We start from the raw sequence: 22,980 nt of genomic DNA on the forward strand, positions 1-22,980 counted from the left end.
ATCCCTAATGTGAAGCATGGGGGTGGTAGCATCATGCTTTGGGGGTGTTTTTCTGCACATGGGACAGGGCGACTGCACTGTATTAAGGAGAGGATGACCGGGGCCATGTATTGTGAGATTTTGGGGAACAACCTCCTTCCCTCAGTTAGAGCATTGAAGATGGGTCGAGGCTGGGTCTTCCAACATGACAATGACCCGAAGCACACAGCCAGGATAACCAAGGAGTGGCTCTGTAAGAAGCATATCAAGGTTCTGGCGTGGCCTAGCCAGTCTCCAGACCTAAACCCAATAGAGAATCTTTGGAGGAAGCTCAAACTCTGTGTTTCTCAGCGACAGCCCAGAAACCTGACTGATCTAGAGAAGATCTGTGTGGAGGAGTGGGCCAAAATCCCTCCTGCAGTGTGTGCAAACCTGGTGAAAAACTACAGGAAACGTTTGACCTCTGTAATTGCAAACAAAGGCTACTGTACCAAATATTAACATTGATTTTCTCTGGTGTTCAAATACTTATTTGCAGCTGTATCATACAAATAAATAGTTAAAAAATCATATATTGTGATTTCTGGATTTTTTTTTTTTTAGATTATGTCTCTCACAGTGGACATGCACCTACGATGACAATTTCAGACCCCTCCATGATTTCTAAGTGGGAGAACTTGCAAAATAGCAGGGTGTTCAAATACTTATTTTCCTCACTGTATATATATATTTCCATCCAGAGTTTCCAAATTTAACCTATTTACATTGGAATATTGCATAAAGCATTCACGAATAAGAACAAAATAGTCACAACATAGTAAAAATAATAAAAATGTTGCTGCAATAGGGGAAGCCACTGTAGCTCTTTTTTCCTACATCATAAATGACTTGTGCCTCTGAGCGCGCATATGAAACGCAATAAACGCTGTCAGTGTCATGTTATCTTGCATTCGGAGGCGGATGGTGTTTGGGAATGGAAGACACTTCTGGGAGGGAATTATACCCAACCATTTTGATGACAAAATTTGGCTCCAACATTCCAGAATGATCAATTCAACATTTGAGATGATGTGCAACGAAATTGGTCCACTGCTGAGTCGTCGAGCCGATTCTGATCACATGATCTGTTGAGGCAAAGTCAAAATACTGTTTTTGTTGCACATAGAGGGATTTATTTGATATATCATTCAAGAAAGCGCACAACTCTTTAGCTACAGTAAAATGAGTAGGGCTGCACATTTAGCCTAAATGATGCTATTACTACTGGGATTATATAGCTTTGGACCACATACTGACAAACGTATATATATATAAATTGATATTTCTCATGAATAAAGGAGAATAAATGTTTTTAAATCATTGTTCTTATAATAAATTTTAGTAGCAGGGTTGAACTTGACAAATACAGTGTACATTAAAAATTGGAGGAAAAGTTAAATGGAATATGAGTGCATACTTCTCTGCCCACAATAATGCAGATGATGTCCAAATTATGTCATGCATGTGTTACGATTTTATGTTTGTTATGGGGGCCTTTATTTCTTAAAAAAAATGTCAGTCAATGTATATCGGTACACCTATTGAAGTCCATTACTGAGATGTGCCACTGCCTTGTAAGTAGAAATAGCTAAATTAGTGTAAAGTGCTGAACAATCAAACAAACAAGCAAAGATGAAAAAATGGAGTAGTCATATTATTTACATGTCTTGGCGAATATAAGCAAGTGTCTTATCAAATCTCAATGTTAAGCAAACTTGTTCTTATTGTTTGAGAAACTGACCTCATTGCTTGTTTCCTTTTGTCTTATATGTTATCAAGTGAATCCACACCACACATACAAGCTGAGAGAGATAAGTTTGTATTCTCATGAGGTGGTGTGAAAAAATGTTTGGAAAGGTGATAAAACCAACCTTCACATTCTAGCAGAGTTTTTCTTGGCTGGGTTTAATGCAAAGCACCAGTCTCCCAAAATGCAATTGTTTGTAATATGAAGCTGTCTTTTCTCAAGATTTGCCATTTTCACTGTTGATGTACCTATACAAGTCTATTGTGGGAAGTGTTTTTTTTTGTGTCAGAAGATATCATATCTTTTGTAATTTGAACGGTTGCTGTGCCTTGGAAAAGACCTAGAACATTTTTTGGGGCACCTGACTTGCCTGTACTTTTCTTTGTTTTTCGAAGCCATTATAGCAGTAGCTTCAAGCGTCATAGCTGTATCATTTTAATCAGGAGAACTTGAAGTTTCAATCTAGCTCATTTAAAGTCCCGCTTTTACATGTATTTTGTCTGAGAATGGATGAATTTACCAGAATTAAGAAAAACGGCCAATTTTTTTTTATTTATTATTATTATTATTATTATGTTTTACTGTGAACTCAAACAGAAACTCCTGAAGTTGGGATCTTCCTTAATAAGGGCCTACTTGGATGTTCTAGACTTCCAGATTAAATTGTGTCCATGTAATAATACTTACACAAGTTACACAAGCCATTTATTACAGCATTGTAATAGGTGCTTTTCAGTCAAAAACTGATGTTTTTTATTTTTTATATTTACTTACAATGTAGATGTCCAAAAAAAAAAAAAACTTTTCAGGAAGTAAAGTAAATAGAAACATTTGTATATGATAATAATAATAAGAATAGGTTGCGCTTTCTGCCGTCTCTTTCTCCTTTCTCGAAACTTAGTGTATACGTGCCTCAGTCACGATGAAAAATATATCTATAGAAAGCCTGAAATGTGAAATTAATCCATATGAAACCAACCAGAGGTACAGAGGTAATCTGCTCAAACCTGGATGTTTGTGTATGAGCGCTTCCCAATGAGGAAAGGACAAGGCACAAGAGTGAAAACCGCGTTGTACTTGATTAATTAAAATGGATTAATATTGTTTCACTAAAGTTCATAATTCATAAAGTTCTCCACTAATGCACCCTGCATACAATCAATCTGAACAAACAACAAATGCAAATGGTGCAGCAAGTGAAACCAATTGTGCAACAAAAAAGTTCTAACACCTATTCTAATAGACCACAAAAACAAAATCAAAATATTGTAAAAGGGTATAATATGACCTCTTTAATTAAGGTTTTTATCTACACATGAACAATGATCATTGCACATTTCACTTTTTGAACTGTGAAAATGTTACCTAGACTTTCAATTGATTAAAAAAAAAAGAAGAAAAAAAAAGAAGGAATATTATAAAATCGCTTCAGTCACGTTTCAACTATGAACGAAAGTCTTCTTTGCTTTGGAACAACATAAGAATAGAGTAAATGAGTTCTTACTCCTCTATGGAGGATGCTTATTTAACCCTCCTATTACCTTTGGGGTCAATTTGACCCCATTCAGTGTTTAACGTCTCTAAATACATACTTTAAAAAAAAAATTTTGCTTCATATTTAAAGACTTTTCCTAATTTAATGGGGACAACTGGGTAAACATAAAATTAACATGATGATAGGTTTTCAATGTTCTGTACGTACTTTTGTAGCATCGGTGTTCTTTGGGGTCAATTTGACCCCAGGCTCATTTTGCTGTATAAAACATATAAGAAATATCAAATTTTTTGTTGTTCACATTGGTGATTAGGCACAAATCCCACATTTATTTTGGATGATATTGAGGTCATTATAAGTTGAGATTTTATGATCTTCAAAAACCTTCACTCTGCTTTAGGGCCCTAACCTGACATTACCATATAGGCCTACTTGAAGTATTGCGAGAACCACTGACAGTTCACACGATATAGTGGAGGGGGGAATCAACAGAAGCCTTATAAACCATTTCTCTTTGTGCTTTGTGAGCTCTCTCTTTATGCTCTTTCTCAATTGAAAATTACCTCTTAGCAAAGTTTTTTGGGTTTTTTTTGGGGTTCTATACGGACCTGTTCGCCAGCAAGACACCAGTCGACCCGCCCGAAATGCAGGACGATGCCATACCAGCCATCCCGTCAGTGTTGACCAGTGAGGTCAGGCATGCGATCCAGAACATCCAGAAAGACCGGGCGTCAGGGCTGGACGGAATCGAGGCCGAGCTGCTCAAAGAGGGTGGACCGATGCTTTGGGCAGCATTGGCCAGCCGTTTCAGCCGCTACATGGCGCAGAGAAGAACACCAGATCAATGGAAGACGGCCAAGACAGTGCTGTTGTACAAGAAGGGTGAGCGCGAACAGCTGAGGAATTATTGGCCAATCTGGCTCCTGCCGACCTTGTACAAGGTTTTCACCAAGGTGCTGTACAACCGACTAGCCAGGCAGTTGGACGAACAACAGCCACCCGAACAGGCCGGCTTCCGGTCTGGCTACAGCACAATGGACCACATCCACGTGCTAAACCAACTGCTTGAATGCTGCCGGAAGTACAAGATGCCCTTGGTACTGGCCTTCGTAGACTACGAGAAAGCCTTCGACAGCATAGAGATCAATGCCGTACTGCTCGCCCTACAACAAGAGGGCATCTCCTACGAGTACGTGGACCTTTTGCGGGAGCTGAACAGCGGATGTGCCACCAACATCACCTTGTTCGACCGGACACTTCCCACTTGAATGACAGGGTACAGCTGTGGCCAAATTTGAAATTTTTGCTGCTTCAGTTGTTATGATGTTGATTCACATTTTTCTAGATTATTGTGCAGAGTGATCAGAGGCATTTTACATCATTTCAAAAAGCTTTATCACAAAACCCCAAATTTTACTGTTTTTGTCCTTGGCACCAAATTACCAGCCAACATCATTTTACTATTCATATCATCAGCACATGATTGCTATGAGGAAGGAAGAAGTGCTTCCAATCATTGTGTTCTTCTGTTAGCAATGGTTTCCTCCAAAGAAAGATGGAGGATCATCTTTGCATCAAAATGGCCTCCATTTACCAGATCATCAAGAGCTTCAAGAATAGAGGTTCGGCTGCAGTGAAGAAGGCTTTAGGATGTCCCAGAGTGTCCAGCAAGTACCAGGAACTTCTCATCCTGAGGAATCAGCTAGGGAATCGTGTCACCAGTGCAGAACTGCTCAATATTGGCAGCAGGTGGGTGTGAGAGCATCTGCACACACAGCGAGGCCAAGACTTTTGGACAACAACCTGGTGTCAAGAAGGGCAGCAAAGAAGCCACTTCTCTCCAATAAAAACATCAAATATTGGCTGAAATTCTGCAGGAAGTACAAGAACTGGACAGCAGAAGACTGGTGCAAAGTTAATGTATCTGATTAGAACATCTGGAAAATCAATTGTCCAGAGAAGAAAAGGTGAACGCTACCATGAGTCCTGTGTCGTGCCAACAGTGAGGCATCCTGAGACTATCAATGGGAGTGTCATATTGACCCCAAACCCATCCTTGATAAAATATATTGTGTAATATAATAAATAAAAAGCTATTAAAACACCAAAAAATATATAGAATTTTAGATAAATCAGTGACATTTTATAGTGATTTGCTAATTTGTCCATAGTCGTGCAACAGGTTTTCTGGATGTATAAGGGTGGGGGTGGGGGTGGGGGTGGGGGGTTGGTGGTGTTTTATTTAAAGGGATATTTAAGTAGTCAACAAAGAAACATAAAGTACCTGACTTAAACATTTGGGGAAAAAAATCAAATTGTGGTGGTTTAAATTGCTGGGGTCAAATTGACCCCAGTGGGTAAAAGATGTTGGTAGATTTGAGGGTAACAGGAGGGTTAAGCTTTATGTTTATTCCTTTCACCCTAAGGTATGTAATTATAAAATAAGAATATTCTTGGAATGGTCTCAAACTACAAATGTAATAACGCAATCTACTAATGCAGAAACCTCAGAAGGGTCACACGAGAAACTCCAGTGTGCCCAAAAGAACCATCTAAAAAATAGTTGGTTATGCTTTGGGTTCACTGATCATAAATCAGAGGACCCAGAGCTTTATACCCCTATTGGTCATGCAAACATAGAGGTAAACTGAATTTGAACCAGCATGAAAGAACATCCACCGATTGCAGAAACGGATCAGGTGACCTGACCTCACAGGTCAGTCCATAAAGCTTTCTGAAAAACAAGTTCTCCATGTTCTTTCTCATGTCTACGCGCTGCCGGCTCCAACCTACCCATCAAGACCTCTGCTTCCCTACTTTGTTTTCCTTTCCTATCCTTCTCAGTCTCAGATGTCAGACCTCTGAGCAGCAACCCCACAAGTTTGTACACTGAGTACGTCAAGTGGTGTGCGACTCAACCAGTGACGTAACGGCCACACAGTGCAGTGTTTGTACTCACATATTTTTATTTGACTGATAGCAAAGTGGAATGGAAAAGTCACAGTTGATCATGAAGGATTTAAGAGGAACAGGAGACAACCAATTTCCTCTTCATATCCAGTGTCTGACGTTGGAGACAGCGCTATTAATATATCTTTGGGGGAGGCCAATTAGAGTTGTCATGATTTGCCTTTGCACGATTCATGGCATGGGAGGATGGAGTGAAATAACTGACCACTCAGATAGGAGGAGCGTTAATGTCGAGTGGGTGTATGCTGGGGCTGGTGGTCTTAACAAGCACACACTGTGGAAATACAGACATGAGACATGTTTTCATCAATGGGGGGTGGATTGTGTTTGTACACGATGAGGTGTGTGTAAGTGTCAGGCGAATTTGACTAGTCTTGTTCGTGCAGTTCAGTAATAGGGCACTGGTCTGCAGTTCTTATCCACTTCATCAGGTAGGACACTTTCTGATTTCTAGATAAATAGAATATTTCTATTTCAATGTAATTCTGAACAAGCCAAATGCACTAAAGGCTAACCCTGCGAATGAATACCTTTCCATGAGTTTGGATAGTAAACTGAAAACAGAATTGAAATTCACAAACATGCAGCACAGATATGAAATCCTGATTTAGATGCAGTGTTTTGAATCATGTATATTTGTAATGATAAAGCAAGAATCACTATCATTATTAGTGCTTATAGTTTAGAGTTTGCCCTTAACTTAAAATATTAAAATGGAAGTGCCTGATTTCTTTCTGCAACAGACATGAATGATACCTTGAATTTTTGCAATATGGAGTCATTTTGTATATTTAACACGAGCAAGACTGTGTTCAGTTATAAGAAAAAGTCATGCTGATTGATTCCTTTGGAAATTTTTATGGGTGTGATGGTTAAACAAATTAAGTTATTTTAGCAAAAGCCTGTTATGACAGTCATAGCACTTTCAGTCTGGTGCATTAATTGTTCCCATCATTCTGCACATACAGTAAAGGCACGGTATGGCTCATTTAAGAAGACTGTCATTAACACACACATTTACCTTGCTATCTAAATGAAGACATCCCATTGTAAATTATTATTTTTTTTTGCCACTCCAGTCATGTAGACATATACAGAGGAGCAAAATGTTGTTTGTACAACAAAATGACTGTCTGCAATGTACCTTACAGACAGGAACTAGATTTAAATTATATTGCTTAACTGAAACAATAAACTCCATAAATGAAGAAATAAAAAATAAAAATAGATCTAGTGTTCACTGTGAATAATAAAAGCATGCTTAGTATAATGTTATATGTTGGCATGTTGCTAAGCTAATGGCATGATCCTTTAATAGGTATAAAAATAAGACCAGAGCCATTTTAAAGTGCAATTGGACAGCAACAAAGTGACCTGAATCATTCATTTTAATGAGAGCTGGAGACTGTCACATTACTTCCTGTCTGCTCTGAAAAACCCACCTTTCTGTTAAAAGTCCAGTGGTTGTATCCAAATATGCCCACTTCCCTACTATATCGTAAGCGAAATACAGTAGGCTATCTGAAAAGTGTGTCACAGTATTCATTTAACAGTAGATGAAAAGTTCCTGGATCACCAACTACTTCTGCCGAGATTCTGAAGTGTGTATACGATGGACACTTTACTATCCCATGAGGCCATGGGAGAGGATTTTTGAATGACAATGAAGTGATGCTGGTGACAAACTATTTCAAAGGTTTTGGTTTCCCCCAGATTTTTTTCCCCATTCAAGTTCATAGGATATTTACTTGCATGACTGGAAATAGCTCACAGGGGGAATTTCCAAGATGGCCGCCAACTGAACCTACTTCGGCTGCGTCTGAACTGGCATACTCTCTTGAGTAGGTAGTTATTTTGAGTGAGTACTCACTTTGAGACTGGTAAAAAAAAAGTATGTTCTATCTATAAAGTATGAATGTAATCCGGACACTACTACATTCACCATGTTGCCATTATCATGTGACCTACCGGCATCAGTTGCATCGCTTTAGTGCTATTCACAAATCCTCTCCCGTGGAAAATTTCCTATGCACATTTCCGAATTTCGCCGGAAATAGTAGGTCATCCGGGTACTTTTATTAGTATTGTGAATTCAGACATACTTCTTTGGTCGCATAATGGTTTTTTTTCCTATAGTAGGGAAGTATGCGATTTTGGATGCAGCCTTTGGTAACAGACACAACTACTGATATTTAATAAAATAATCTATATTTGTTACATGTATTTATTTTGAAACTATCATTTTTAGTATTGAGATTTCCCTTGACATACTTTTAAAAAGAGTACTAATTGCAGAAATAATACACTTAAGCGCAAACTGAATGTAATGTTTACATAAAATCAATTGCATGATAATTGCAATTAAATGAAAATGTATTATAATTTAAATAAAATTAAAACCAATTATTTTAAGAACATCTTTATATGTAATTTCATAATTGCTTCTATTATCTTTGAAATATGGTTAAAGTGTACAGCAGAATATACTGTCAAGTATTTATGGTAAAAACAAAACATGTCTTTAAATATATTTGTAATTACACATTTGTAATGAATGAAGTTGTAATTTAGTACATTTAAAATATCTTAACTTTAAATGTAATGTCAAATAACACATTTCAGTTAAAATTATGACAAAGTACATGTGCTTTAGTATGTTAGTAACACATCAAATACTTTTTTTAAAGCATGATCAAAGTTTATTAAAACAATGATTTAACGTACTTAAAACTTTTAAGTTGACCTTACAAAGTGCACTTTTTAAGAAACAGACATAAAAGTGCAGGCTGCTCTCTTTAAGTAAACCAAAGTGGCCTTTTATTTACAGTAATTAATCTACATGTACAGTTTTTGTGATATACTTTTAAGATTACACTACAAGTGCACAATTAAGTGCGCTTCTTTTTCACAAGGGTTCACAAGTACATTTTGGGATTCCCTCCTCCACAAATGATACATGTGATGCCACCTTTAAATTTGGCAGCATAATTACGCTGTCTACCTTTTAGAACAGCCTCGGGAACACACCTATGATGCATTAAAATGCTCCCTCTGCAGGCAACTCTTTTGGAACGGAGTGATTGTGTAAAATCTTGTTAAAAACATTAACATCTCTTGAGCTCAGACAAAGCCAATGTTTTATTGAGCTGCAGTCTTAAGGCTGACTAATATTTGTTGTCCACAACTCCCACAGTGGCAGCTTGCATCTATCTGATGAGAACTTAAACACGATAACAGAAGCTAAATTACTGCATTGGGCTTTTATTTTGCTCTGCTAAACAAAATGTCCGACAGATGTCCGTGTCACTCCATCTGCTGTTAGGCCTAATTCAAACAGCCGTTTGCTTTAAAAGCCCAGTCAACAGAAATATATAAAGCCCATCTCTGCTGTCCCAGCGGGTAAGGAGAGATAATTGTTTTTTTTAGTGGCCACACTTGTGCTGGTGAGGTAAATTTCCTCATGGTGGTCTACCTCTCCAAAGTGAGAGAAGAGCAGACTGAGTAAATCTTTAACTAGATCAGTGATGATTTTAGTGGCCAGTCTAACACTCTACCAGATGGTGGTGCTCACACTACACTTCTGATTAAACAGTGTGTTGATATTTAGTTATTTCTTAGGCTCCACTTTTGACTATTCTTGTGTAAGACTGCCCTTGTGTAACTTCTTTCCGTTAAGTTATGTGTCCATCATGGACACACCTAGACTAAACAAGAACTAGTCCTTGGACACACACACACACACACACACACACACACACAAACCGAAAATTATTCAGACATTATTCAGTGGGTGCAGGACACTATTAGTTCATTTATGTAAGTGAGGATAGCAAAATAAAGTAAACGGTGACATATTATACCCAAAACTTCTTCATACAGTGGACGTACCAGTAAAATTGATACAGATTTTGGACCAAAAATTATTCAGACACTTGACCTGACCATGTTTTGCTGAAGTGTTCTTTCTTTAATTGCTAATGCGACCTTTTCACACCACAGACTGAACAAAATTAAGCATTGCTTGGTAATTGGTTGACCTAAATTGGTATTATCTATATGTGTACTTACAGTTAACAGCTGACAGATATTCAACCTAATTTGATTTGATAGCTTTGAGTTCTTTTCATATTTTATTACCATTTTCTAAATATAGCGAATAAACTGTGATAATGTGAGAAATGTTGAAGGTGTCTGAATAAATTTTGGTTTGATTGTATATATACAGTATATAATGTATATATGTATGTATGTACAGCAGCAATTTCCAGGGTTCAATGGCTTTAATAAAAACGAGTGAGTGAGGAGAGGCGGGTTTGTGTGTAACTTGCTTTCGGAGAGATTAGAGAGTGAGAACGCGCAGCTGGTATCCTATATCTATTCAGATATTTCAGTGTCGATATGTATCGAAAAAAACAACTTTTTTTTGACAACACTAGATTGCACTTAGTTTATTATTTTAGATGCCTGTAAGCCTCACCATCAGCCGATTGGGGCGAGCTCTGGTGACGTAGACGGGGTGGGTACTGTACTATCATCCCTCAAGTTTCAAGTCTCTCCGACTTACGGTTTGGTCTGCCCGATCAAATTTGAACAATTACAATAGTGTTTCAGCTCTACACAATTGAAAAAATAAAATCTCTATATGTACAAATAATGTAACAACTGTACAGTACAATGGGGAAAACACCAAGGCTCTTCTGTACCCCAAACAGCACTTCAGAGTAAATGGCATATTTAATGTCATTAGGCAAACTAATGTAAAAGTAATTTCTGCCTTTTATAGTCTCCATTTAAAGTTTCCATTTGCTGTCCAATTACTGTAAATGCTGTCTGGGAGGAACAATTAAGAGTAATTATTATCTAGCTTAAGAGATAGTGTGGTGCTGTGTCTTCACAAAATCAGTTTTCCTGTTTTGTGAGACACAGGATGAGACATATTTGTTGCGGGTATTTCATTGTATCCAGAGAAGCAGCATGAGAACACAACACATGCACAACTAAAAATGGGTTAGTCTTGCACATTTAGTTAATGTGTTCACTGTACAGTCAACTTACAGCCGCCTACTGTTACACTCATTTAAAAAAGAAAACAGGGCTAAATCAAATGGTGACATGTGCGGAACTGCTTTATTGCATCTTGCGGGCCTGAGGAGGAGAAATGCAGGGGTGATATTTCATTATCCTGTTACCCTTGGCACCCCGACGTTGTGCTCTTTCTTTAGCAATGAACACCACCACATCTGTAACTGATATGGCTGGTGCTTTTACAGAAGAATGCACACTTTTTAAAATGTCTCGCCTGTGAAACCAGAGAAACCCACGTTCACTTGGCATATAAATGAAACTGCTCTAAAATGTGAGGTGTGTAAATGAAGAATTGTGTGGATGCATGCAGAATGATGATTCTTTTTAGAACTGATTTAAATTAAACTTAAATTCCAGTTTAGTTCCTGAATTTGAACTGTGGTCAGAACTGTTCATTGTGAGTCAAGATTTTTGCTTTAAGATTGCTGCTGAAACCATGAAGAAAAACACTTTAGTGCGCCCCCTTGTGGCAAACTGAGGCCTACATTACATTTGTGATGTAGAAAGCATTTTTTTTTATTAAAGCGTTGGACATTTATAAACAATGTTCAACATGGATGATTTTTCCTCATTCTATCCTGGTAGCAGCACGCTCATTTATTAAGAGCAAACAGGTTTGATTTTCTCAGGCACTTTCCACAGCCTAGACCCCTGGTGACCTGTTTATTTAGGTGTGTGCTGATTAGAAATTCTCATGCTGAGCTCCTTTCAGCACAGTGTGTATGGAACATAACAACTCAACAATGCTCTAAAGCACTTTTCTCTCTCTCTTTCTATAACCTCCATTAATGAATTCTGTAGTTAGAAAATCATATTTACTGCATTGAAGCACAGAGACTGTAGCTATAATACAGTAACTTGTTGTATGAATTTAACACATTAAATGTGCCATTATTATACAGTACAACCCTAAAAACCAACCACCATCATAATACAACAGAATATAAATAAATCTGTGAGGTGCAAAATGTGGTTACTCTGTCAACTCCAGAATACAAAACAGAAAATCAAGTTTACACTATTTCAATTCTTTCATTTATTGAGAAGTTTACATTTTCCAGGTTTTTTTTTAATTAATATTTGACCTAACAGTGTATATTATTGTCGCATCTCGACCCAGTCTACTGAGTGTTAGTCAAGAAAAAAAAAAGGAAAAAAATTTGTTTTATGAGAAAATGGAAAAAGCTTTTTCACTAAAATGTAAATTAATACAGCCTTGAGGGTCTGCATTTCAAATGTGAATGTACAGAAATTAAAATAAATAGAATTTGAAAGACATTCATATGACTGTAACATTTAATAAGAAAGTGGAGGTTGTTAACAGTCAAAAGCCTGGCTTGAAAGTTTTGCAAAATGTTTATGGTCCTTATGATGGATGGATGGATGGATGGATGGATGGATGGATGGATGGATGGATGGATGGATGGATGGATGGATGGATGGATGGATGGATGGATGGATGGATAGTACGACAGATAGAACGGCAAATAGAATGATAGACAGAACGATAGAACATTAGATAGATAGTACGACAGATAGAACGATATATAGATACATGGATGGATGGAAGGATGGATGGTACGACAGATATAACAGCAAATAGAACGATAAGATATAACGATGGATATAATGATGGATAGATAGATCTGAACTTTTTTCATATTTCCATGACTGAGAACCTTCTGATAAACACATTACAATTTCACTGTCACCACTCATTAACTAAGAGAGCGTTTTAAAGGGGTTCCAGGTGGTCAGATCAGTGTTATCATGAGGCATCTGTTTTTGATAGCAGAAGTAGCATGATCAGTGAAGACAGTTTTAATGTGCAGAGGGGGGGCGTAATAAGGGGACGTAGCAGAAGCTCTTTCATGGCCGATGTTTACGGCCTGTGGCTGTGCTTATGATGCCTCTTCCTCTGACAGTTTTCGTTGCTCTCTTTTATAGGTGTCAGGAGGCATTTACCCCAAATCTGGTGTTGGCTACTCAAGACATACCCTGTAGGTAGCGGAACCCATTCGTTGTCGCATAAGCAACAATAGTGGATTGAAAAATGGAGAACAAAACCTCAGGAATGAGTGATCCCTTCCACGTGAACTGCAGTATGTCTGGAAGACACGGCTTCATCTTCACCTTCATTCCCGTTGTCTATGGATGCAATTTTGTCGTAGGGGTCATTGGTAATAGCATGGTGGTGGCTGTCATCTACCGCTACATGAAGCTAAAAACAGTAGCAAACGTCTTTGTGCTCAATCTAGCTATATCAGACCTTACCTTCCTTATTACGCTGCCATTGTGGGCCACTTTCACAGCCACGGGTTACCACTGGCCGTTCGGCACCTTTCTGTGCAAGGCAAGCGCAGGACTGGTCATCTTCAACCTCTACACTAGCATATTCTTCCTCACCGCTCTTAGCATTGACCGATATCTTGCTATCGTACATCCGGTGCGCTCCAGACGCCAGCGCACACTTCTCTACGCTAACCTCACGTGTGTACTCATATGGCTGTTTGCCTTGCTCCTCAGTGCACCTACAGCGCTAAGCAGGAGTGTGTATGACATTGGGAACTCGACTTTGTGCGCTGTGTGGCACCACAGTGAGCAGATACACTTCTTAGTTACCCTCAGTGTGCTAAAAAGCGTTCTAGGTTTTCTTGTGCCGTTCCTTGTGATAATCACCTGCTATTGCCTTATCGGTCGCGCACTCCTGGATTCCAGGGGTGTGTTGAGGAAAAGCGTTCGCTCTCGGGAGGATGAAACGTTACGGATGATAGCAGCTACTGTGCTAGCTTTCTTTGTTTGCTGGGCTCCTCACCAAGCTTTCCACTTCATGGAGCTGCTGGCCATGCTTGGCGTGGTGGAAAACTGCCAAATACTGGATGTTATTGACACAGCCATGCCATTTACCATCTGCATCTCCTATTTAAACAGTTGTGTAAACCCCATTCTTTATAGCTTTGTAGGACAGAACTTTCGCAAAAACCTACTGAGGTTGCTAGGCTGTGGGTCTGGACAAACTAGCAGTCACTTTTGCATTAGCTCAAAGATGAATGTCCATGCCCAATGTACCTCTGGACTGCTCAATCCAACAAGCACCATGAATGATTCAACACCCACTGTTAAGACATCTTAAATGGAAAAGGCATAGCTGAAATTTTTTATTTATCTGTGTTTTGGGGATTTTAAGGTACTACCAAAGCACAATGCTAGTTAGTTACGTTACTGTATCAGTAACAGTTCTCAGTACTTAGAATGATAGAGCTCAAATGTCTGTGCGTTTAACAAAGATGTGTTGTCCTGCAGGTAGTCCCTTGTGAAAAAAATAAGTACACATTAGCATACTAGAATACATATGACAGTAACAGTATATTTTAGAAGAATATACTTCAGTGCAAACTGAATTTCATGTTTTTGTACAGTTAATTGCATGTTATTAAGTACAATTTAAATTAAAGTTCTAATGTTAAAATATGGTTAAAGTGTGCTTTTGAATGTACTGTAAGTGTATTTATGATCAACTTTAATGTATTTTATATTGAAACTTGTAGGCTATGTCATATATATATACACTCACCTAAAGGATTATTAGGAACACCTGTTCAATTTCTCATTAATGCAATTATCTAATCAACCAATCACATGGCAGTTGCTTCAATGCATTTAGGGGTGTGGTCCTGGTCAAGACAATCTCCTGAACTCCAAACTGAATGTCAGAATGGGAAAGAAAGGCGATTTAAGCAATTTTGAGCGTGGCATGGTTGTTGGTGCCAGACGGGCCGGTCTGAGTATTTCACAATCTGCTCAGTTACTGGGATTTTCACGCACAACCATTTCTAGGGTTTACAAAGAATGGTGTGAAAAGGGAAAAACATCCAGTATGCGGCAGTCCTGTGGGCGAAAATGCCTTGTTGATGCTAGAGGTCAGAGGAGAATGGGCCGACTGATTCAAGCTGATAGAAGAGCAACTTTGACTGAAATAACCACTCGTTACAACCGAGGTATGCAGCAAAGCATTTGTGAAGCCACAACACGCACAACCTTGAGACGGATGGGCTACAACAGCAGAAGACCCCACCGGGTACCACTCATCTCCACTACAAATAGAAAAAAGAGGCTACAATTTGCACGAGCTCACCAAAATTGGACAGTTGAAGACTGGAAAAATGTTGCCTGGTCTAATGAGTCTCGATTTCTGTTGAGACATTCAGATGGTAGTCAGAATTTGGCGTAAACAGAATGAGAACATGGATCCATCATGCCTTGTTACCACTGTGCAGGCTGGTGGTGGTGGTGTAATGGTGTGGGGGATGTTTTCTTGGCACACTTTAGGCCCCTTAGTGCCTATTGGGCATCGTTTAAATGCCACGGCCTACCTGAGCATTGTTTCTGACCATGTCCATCCCTTTATGACCACCATGTACCCATCCTCTGATGGCTACTTCCAGCAGGATAATGCACCATGTCACAAAGCTCGAATCATTTCAAATTGGTTTCTTGAACATGACAATGAGTTCACTGTACTAAAATGGCCCCCACAGTCACCAGATCTCAACCCAATAGAGCATCTTTGGGATGTGGTGGAACGGGAGCTTCGTGCCCTGGATGTGCATCCCACAAATCTCCATCAACTGCAAGATGCTATCCTATCAATATGGGCCAACATTTCTAAAGAATGCTTTCAGCACCTTGTTGAATCAATGCCACGTAGAATTAAGGCAGTTCTAAAGGCGAAAGGGGGTCAAACACAGTATTAGTATGGTGTTCCTAATAATCCTTTAGGTGAGTGTATATACAGTATATGTGTGTGTGTGTGTGTATGTCATATTATATATCAAAGTGCACTTTTTAAAAGTGTAAGTGTGTTAAAAATGTCATGGAAGTGTACCCTCTTTTGTCCTTTGATTCCATTACAGTTTTTCTCGATTGCTTAAACACGTTTCTTGAAACTATGCCTCGAATTCTCAAAACAGTAAACACAAATCCATATCGTCTCACCCAGTTCCCCAAACATCCTATTTTCAGGTCAAAATGAAGCTCTATACTCAAAACCATTCACTCTTGCTGAAAAACCAAACTTTGCCCTCAGACAGGACACACAAGCCCTCAAAATCACACACACAACATAGTCTAACACACTGGTGCAATAAATTCGAAACAACATTTCCAAAACTGGTAAGTTATGTTGCTTGTGGTTCCCCCCTCACAAACCTTTTCACATGATGAACACAAAATAAACAACCAATGGATACATTGGCACATTTTCATTCATTCATGTACTACACAGTACAACACACACACAACAAAACAAAACAATTTATTTTTTTCCTATTTTACTTTTTTAATTTTTTTATTCTCTCCTCTAAAAAAATGTGTATATTTACTTACAGTAAGATGTGTGTGACCATCATATTACAGTAAAAGAGCACACACAAACCTTATTCTAATATGGAATTGTATTGGAATGGTAAAGATGGAGACAATATGATGAACACATCTAAGAATGTTCCGCATATGGTTGAAATACCATCATTTGCCTAGAAAGATAACATTCTGGGAGTCAAGACTATAAAGGATAAAGGATGCCCTCCCTTCACTGTCACACTCTGTGTCACTCTGTGTGACTGTACGACTGCTGGCCTTTTCTTGCAAGAAAATACACCTCATCAAAGACTATTGGAAATGTTTGTCTCTTATTCAGTGATAGAATTTTGTTTGCCACCACACCTCCCTGAAGGTTCTCGAGGCGACGGTAAAGCGACCCAAATTTGGCCTTACTCGTATCCTAGCCTCCCTCATAGTCATACCATTGATAAAGACATGGGCAACTAGAGTGGCTTGAATTTCATCTGAGACTGCTTGTCTTCTTGCCCTTGCCCTTCCTCCTCCTCCTCCTTATCCCTCCTCGATCTCTTCCTTCAAGTCTTTCTGGATCCATTGTTCCAAAACTCAATAAACTGATTTGGGCCCTTTTGTCTATCTATTGAAGGATCTGGTTGATGTGTGTTCAATTTTTACTCTTAGTGTTTCCACCTGGGTAATTGTGTGCTAACTGAGCTGAAGCTGTGCTGACTTGAGTGAACAATATTGAATGCTAGTGCTTTCTAAATGACAACATGGTCTAGGCAATGAGAAATCGAGAAAATCGAGAAAAACTGTAATATCTGCAAGTACAGTTTAAAAAAAAAATACTATTACAGTTTTTCTCGATTGCTTAAACACTATAACCAGGCTTTTGAACTAAAATTTCAAAACCATAATGCCATTTATAAAAAAAATTTCCTAAACTATAAACACTATTCCCTGTTTTGACACATGAGTCAGATTTGTTGAACTGTCACTGCAAAACTCTACACACAAATCCCTTCATTTCTCATTGCCTAGACCATGTTGTCATTTAGAAAGCACTAGCATTCAATATTGTTCACTCAAGTCAGCACAGCTTCAGCTCAGTTACACAATTACCCAGGTGGAAACACTAAGAGTAAAAATTGAACACACATCAATCAGATCCTTCAATAGATAGACAAAAGGGCCCAAATCAGTTTATTGAGTTTTGGAACAATGGATCCAGAAAGACTTGAAGGAAGAGATCGAGGAGGGATAAGGAGGAGGAGGAGGACGAAGGGCAAGGGCAAGAAGACAAGCAGTCTCAGATGAAATTCAAGCCACTCATGTCTTTATCAATGGTATGACTATGAGGGAGGCTAGGATACGAGTAAGGCCAAATTTGGGTCGCTTTACCGTCGCCTCGAGAACCTTCAGGGAGGTGTGGTGGCAAACAAAATTCTATCACTGAATAAGAGACAAACATTTCCAATAGTCTTTGATGAGGTGTATTTTCTTGCAAGAAAAGGCCAGCAGTCGTACAGTCACACAGAGTGACACAGAGTGTGACAGTGAAGGGAGGGCATCCTTTCTCCTTTATAGTCTTGACTCCCAGAATGTTATCTTTCTAGGCAAATGATGGTATTTCAACCATATGCGGAACATTCTTAGATGTGTTCATCACATTGTCTCCATCTTTACCATTCCAATACATTTCCATATTAGAATAAGGTTTGTGTGTGCTCTTTTACTGTCATATGATGGTCACACACATCTTACTGTAAGTAAATATATATTACAAAAAAAAATAATTCAGGAGAGAATAAAAAAATATAAAAAAATATAAAAAAACAGGGAAAAAATGTTTGTTTTGATTTGTTGTGTGTGTGTTGTACTGTGTAGTACATGAATGAATAAAAATGTGCCAATGTATCCATTGGTTGTGTCTTTTGTGTTCATCATGTGAAAAGGTTTGTGAGGGGGGAACCACAAGCAACATAACTTACCAGTTTTGGAAATGTTGTTTCGAATTTATTGCACCAGTGTGTTAGACTATGTTGTAGTGTGTGTGATTTTGAGGGCTTGTGTGTCCTGTCTGAGGGGAAAGTTTGTTTTTTCATCAAGAGTGAATGGTTTTGAGTGTAGAGCTTCATTTTGACCTGAAAATAGGATGTTTGGGAAGAATACGAGGCATAGTTTCAAGAAATGTGTTTAAGCAATTGAGAAAAACTGTAAGATTTGAAGTAGACCTCATATGCACATTCAATACACTTTTCCACAAGGGGCTATTTATAAACATGTTGATTTTAACTAACTTACTCAGCAAGATTATCTTCAGCTGATCTCACTACTCGTTTATTCTAATACTCACTATAGCGCCCCTTGTGTCCAACACTGAGAATGCATCGATTAATCATAGAATAACCTCAGACGGTCCTCCGTCATTTCTGACCGAAGAATTTTCTGTTTTGAATTTCCAAAAAACACAGCTTCATCGGAATGTTATGAAACTTGGTGACTTTTATGGCATTAGGTATGTAAAAAAAAAAAAAATAGTAACGATTTTGGTCTTCGGTCAAAAATGACCGACCCATAGGAAATGAATGGAAAATTGACACACACACAAAAAAAAATCTTCGCATTTTTGTGTGTACAATCTACAAATCGGCCACAATCCTAAAAAAAAGTACACAGCTGTAAAGGGGTGACACTCTACAACATCAAGAATGCAAAAAAGACACACCCACCCACCCACACACACATACAAACACACTTTTATACACATATACACCAATAAATTTTTATTACAAAAAATCTGTTTTGAATTTTTAAAAATCACAGCTTCATCGGAATGTTACAAAACTTGGTGACTTTTATGGCATTAGGTATGTGAACACACCAAAAAAAATTAGGTCATGATCCGAGCATGCTAAGTCGTCGTGAAAAAAATAGTCACACTTGTGGTCTTCGGTCAAAAATGCCCCCCATAGGAAATGAATGGGAAATTGACAAAAAACGAAAAAAAAAAAAAATATATTTAAGTATTATTTTACATAAAGTGTTATAATTGAATGAATTGCATTTTTTGTTACAAATTCTGTAAAAAAAAAAAAAAAGTAAATGTGTCCATAAACAGCTGGGGAATTTACATGCCTCTCCATAGAGAGCTGTACATGCCATCTAGTGGTTACACCATGGTTCTACGCTTTCTCTCCATACTCTCACCAGATGGTGCTAATCTGCTTAAAACATTTTTTTTTTTTGAAGGCCTAGACTCTATATTAAACTAAAATACTGCATAAAAAAAAAAAACACACAAAAAAACATATATATATATATATATATATATATATATATATTGAGAGAATTTTATTGAATTTATTCATATTTATCCAATATTTATGGTCTATTTTTATATATATATATATTATTATTATTATTATTATTATTTTTATTTTTTAATGGCAAAAATAGACCATAAATATTGGATAAATATGAATAAATTCAATAAAATTCTCTCAAAATACAAAATTAAAAAGAAAAAATATTATAGAACAAAAATAAATTGCATTGGCTTTACTGGGATGGAGGAAGTTTCATTTTTAGGTGTCCGGTCACTTCTGACCGGGAAGGCCCAGGATGTGACTCCGAAACGAAGACCGTCTGAGGGTTAAATTGGAAACTGAGTATATATATATACAGTGAGGAAAATAAGTATTTGAACACCCTGCTATTTTGCAAATTCTCCCACTTGGAAATCATGGAGGGGTCTGAAATTGTCATCGTAGGTGCATGTCCACTGTGAGAGACATAATCTAAAAAAAAAAATCCAGAAATCACAATGTATGATTTTTTAACTATTTATTTGTATGATACAGCTGCAAATAAGTATTTGAACACCTGTCTATCAGCTAGAATTCTGACCCTCAAAGACCTGTTAGTCTGCCTTTAAAATGTCCACCTCCACTCCATTTATTATCCTAAATTAGATGCACCTGTTTGAGGTCGTTAGCTGCATAAAGACACCTGTCCACCCCATACAATCAGTAAGAATCCAACTACTAACATGGCCAAGACCAAAGAGCTGTCCAAAGACACTAGAGACAAAATTGTACACCTCCACAAGGCTGGAAAGGGCTACAGGGAAATTGCCAAGCAGCTTGGTGAAAAAAGGTCCACTGTTGGAGCAATCATTAGAAAATGGAAGAAGCTAAACATGACTGTCAATCTCCCTCGGACTGGGGCTCCATGCAAGATCTCACCTCGTGGGGTCTCAATGATCCTAAGAAAGGTGAGAAATCAGCCCAGAACTACACGGGAGGAGCTGGTCAATGACCTGAAAAGAGCTGGGACCACCGTTTCCAAGGTTACTGTTGGTAATACACGTCATGGTTTGAAATCATGCATGGCACGGAAGGTTCCCCTGCTTAAACCAGCACATGTCAAGGCCCGTCTTAAGTTTGCCAATGACCATTTGGATGATCCAGAGGAGTCATGGGAGAAAGTCATGTGGTCAGATGAGACCAAAATAGAACTTTTTGGTCATAATTCCACTAAACGTGTTTGGAGGAAGAAGAATGATGAGTACCATCCCAAGAACACCATCCCTACTGTGAAGCATGGGGGTGGTAGCATCATGCTTTGGGGGTGTTTTTCTGCACATGGGACAGGGCGACTGCACTGTATTAAGAAGGATGACCGTGGCCATGTATTGCGAGATTTTGGGGAACAACCTCCTTCCCTCAGTTAGAGCATTGAAGATGGGTCGAGGCTGGGTCTTCCAACATGACAATGACCCGAAGCACACAGCCAGGATAACCAAGAAGTGGCTCTGTAAGAAGCATATCAAGGTTCTGGCGTGGCCTAGCCAGTCTCCAGACCTAAACCCAATAGAGAATCTTTGGAGGGAGCTCAAACTCCGTGTTTCTCAGCGACAGCCCAGACTGATCTAGAGAAGATCTGTGTGGAGGAGTGGGCCAAAATCCCTCCTGCAGTGTGTGCAAACCTGGTGAAAAACTACAGGAAACGTTTGACCTCTGTAATTGCAAACAAAGGCTACTGTACCAAATATTAACATTGATTTTCTCAGGTGTTCAAATACTTATTTGCAGCTGTATCATACAAATAAATAGTTTAAAAATCATACATTGTGATTTCTGGATTTTTTTTTTTTTTTGGATTATGTCTCTCACAGTGGACATGCACCTACGATGACAATTTCAGACCCCTCCATGATTTCTAAGTGGGAGAACTTGCAAAATAGCAGGGTGTTCAAATACTTATTTTGTAGTTATTTATCTTAGTAATTCGGTCATCAATTACTCACCCTAATGTCATTCCAAACTTGTAAGACTTCCGTTCATCGAAACACAAATGAAGATATTTTTTATGAAATCTGAGAGATTTCTGTCCCTCCATTGACAGCTACACAACTACCAATTTGACGCTTGAAGTTCATAAAGACATCGTAAAAGTAATCCACATGAATCGATTGGTTTAGTCCAAATTTTCTCAAGAGACCGGATCACTTTATATGATGAACAGATTGAATTTAGGCTCTTATTCACTCTTTATTATTTTGTCATTTGTGTTTCGAAGATGAACGGTAACGACATGAAGTCGAGTAATTGATGACATTTTTTTTTTTTTTCAGTATAAACTATCTCTTTAAGTGATCTGGAAACTTGACCATATCACATTCATGACTAAATCGTGACCGTATTATAAACAATATAAACAAAAAAGTTTCATTTGTGTTCATGCAAAAAAAAAAAAAAAAAAATCTGTAATAATTTATTTTGATGCAATGCATTTATTGTGTATGTACATGTTTTCACATTGTAGCCTATATTTCAAAAATACCTGCATGTAAGTATGTACAGCTGTAATTCATTTATACCACCAAGCTGTAATTCACAAGTGATTCATTCCACCAAACCTGTCCTTAACCTTACCCGTATCCCACCTCAATAGCAGCAAAAGTGTCTTGCATTACAATATGAACACAATATTGTACATAAGAGATAATCAACGGCTAGCTGTGTATGAAACGATTTTGAGAATAAGGTCTCTAGTGCGCAACTAAACACTATCACTTGAGAATAGAAGTAAGATCTCTAGTGTTTAACCCGCTGCGCTGCAATAACCAAACAGACTCCAACCGATGCCTTCGAATATGCTTTTATTCATGATCAGGACCTCATATCAATCACATCAGCAAAAATAATACAACATAGTAAAGTTAACATGACATATTACTCATCATCATCACATCATTTATCTCTAATATGATTGTGAAAATTCATTCTCTGTTACGGAAAAAGCAAATTTAGACCCAGAC

General features: G+C 38.1%; 1 protein-coding gene across 1 annotated transcript; it reads left to right on the forward strand.

Moving 5' to 3' along the window:
• Window positions 1–6,499: 6,499 nt before the first annotated feature.
• agtr1b (angiotensin II receptor, type 1b) lies at window positions 6,500–15,413 on the forward strand. The gene is made up of 2 exons (XM_084399093.1): window positions 6,500–6,661; window positions 13,263–15,413. The coding sequence occupies exon 2, from the start codon at window positions 13,369–13,371 to the stop codon at window positions 14,446–14,448; it is 1,080 nt and encodes a 359-aa protein (XP_084255219.1). The 5' UTR covers window positions 6,500–6,661; window positions 13,263–13,368; the 3' UTR covers window positions 14,449–15,413.
• Window positions 15,414–22,980: the final 7,567 nt, after the last annotated feature.

This window comes from Rutilus rutilus (assembly GCF_951802725.1).
Source record: "Rutilus rutilus genome assembly, chromosome: 24".
In the NCBI taxonomy this organism is placed as follows: Eukaryota; Metazoa; Chordata; class Actinopteri; order Cypriniformes; family Leuciscidae; genus Rutilus; species Rutilus rutilus.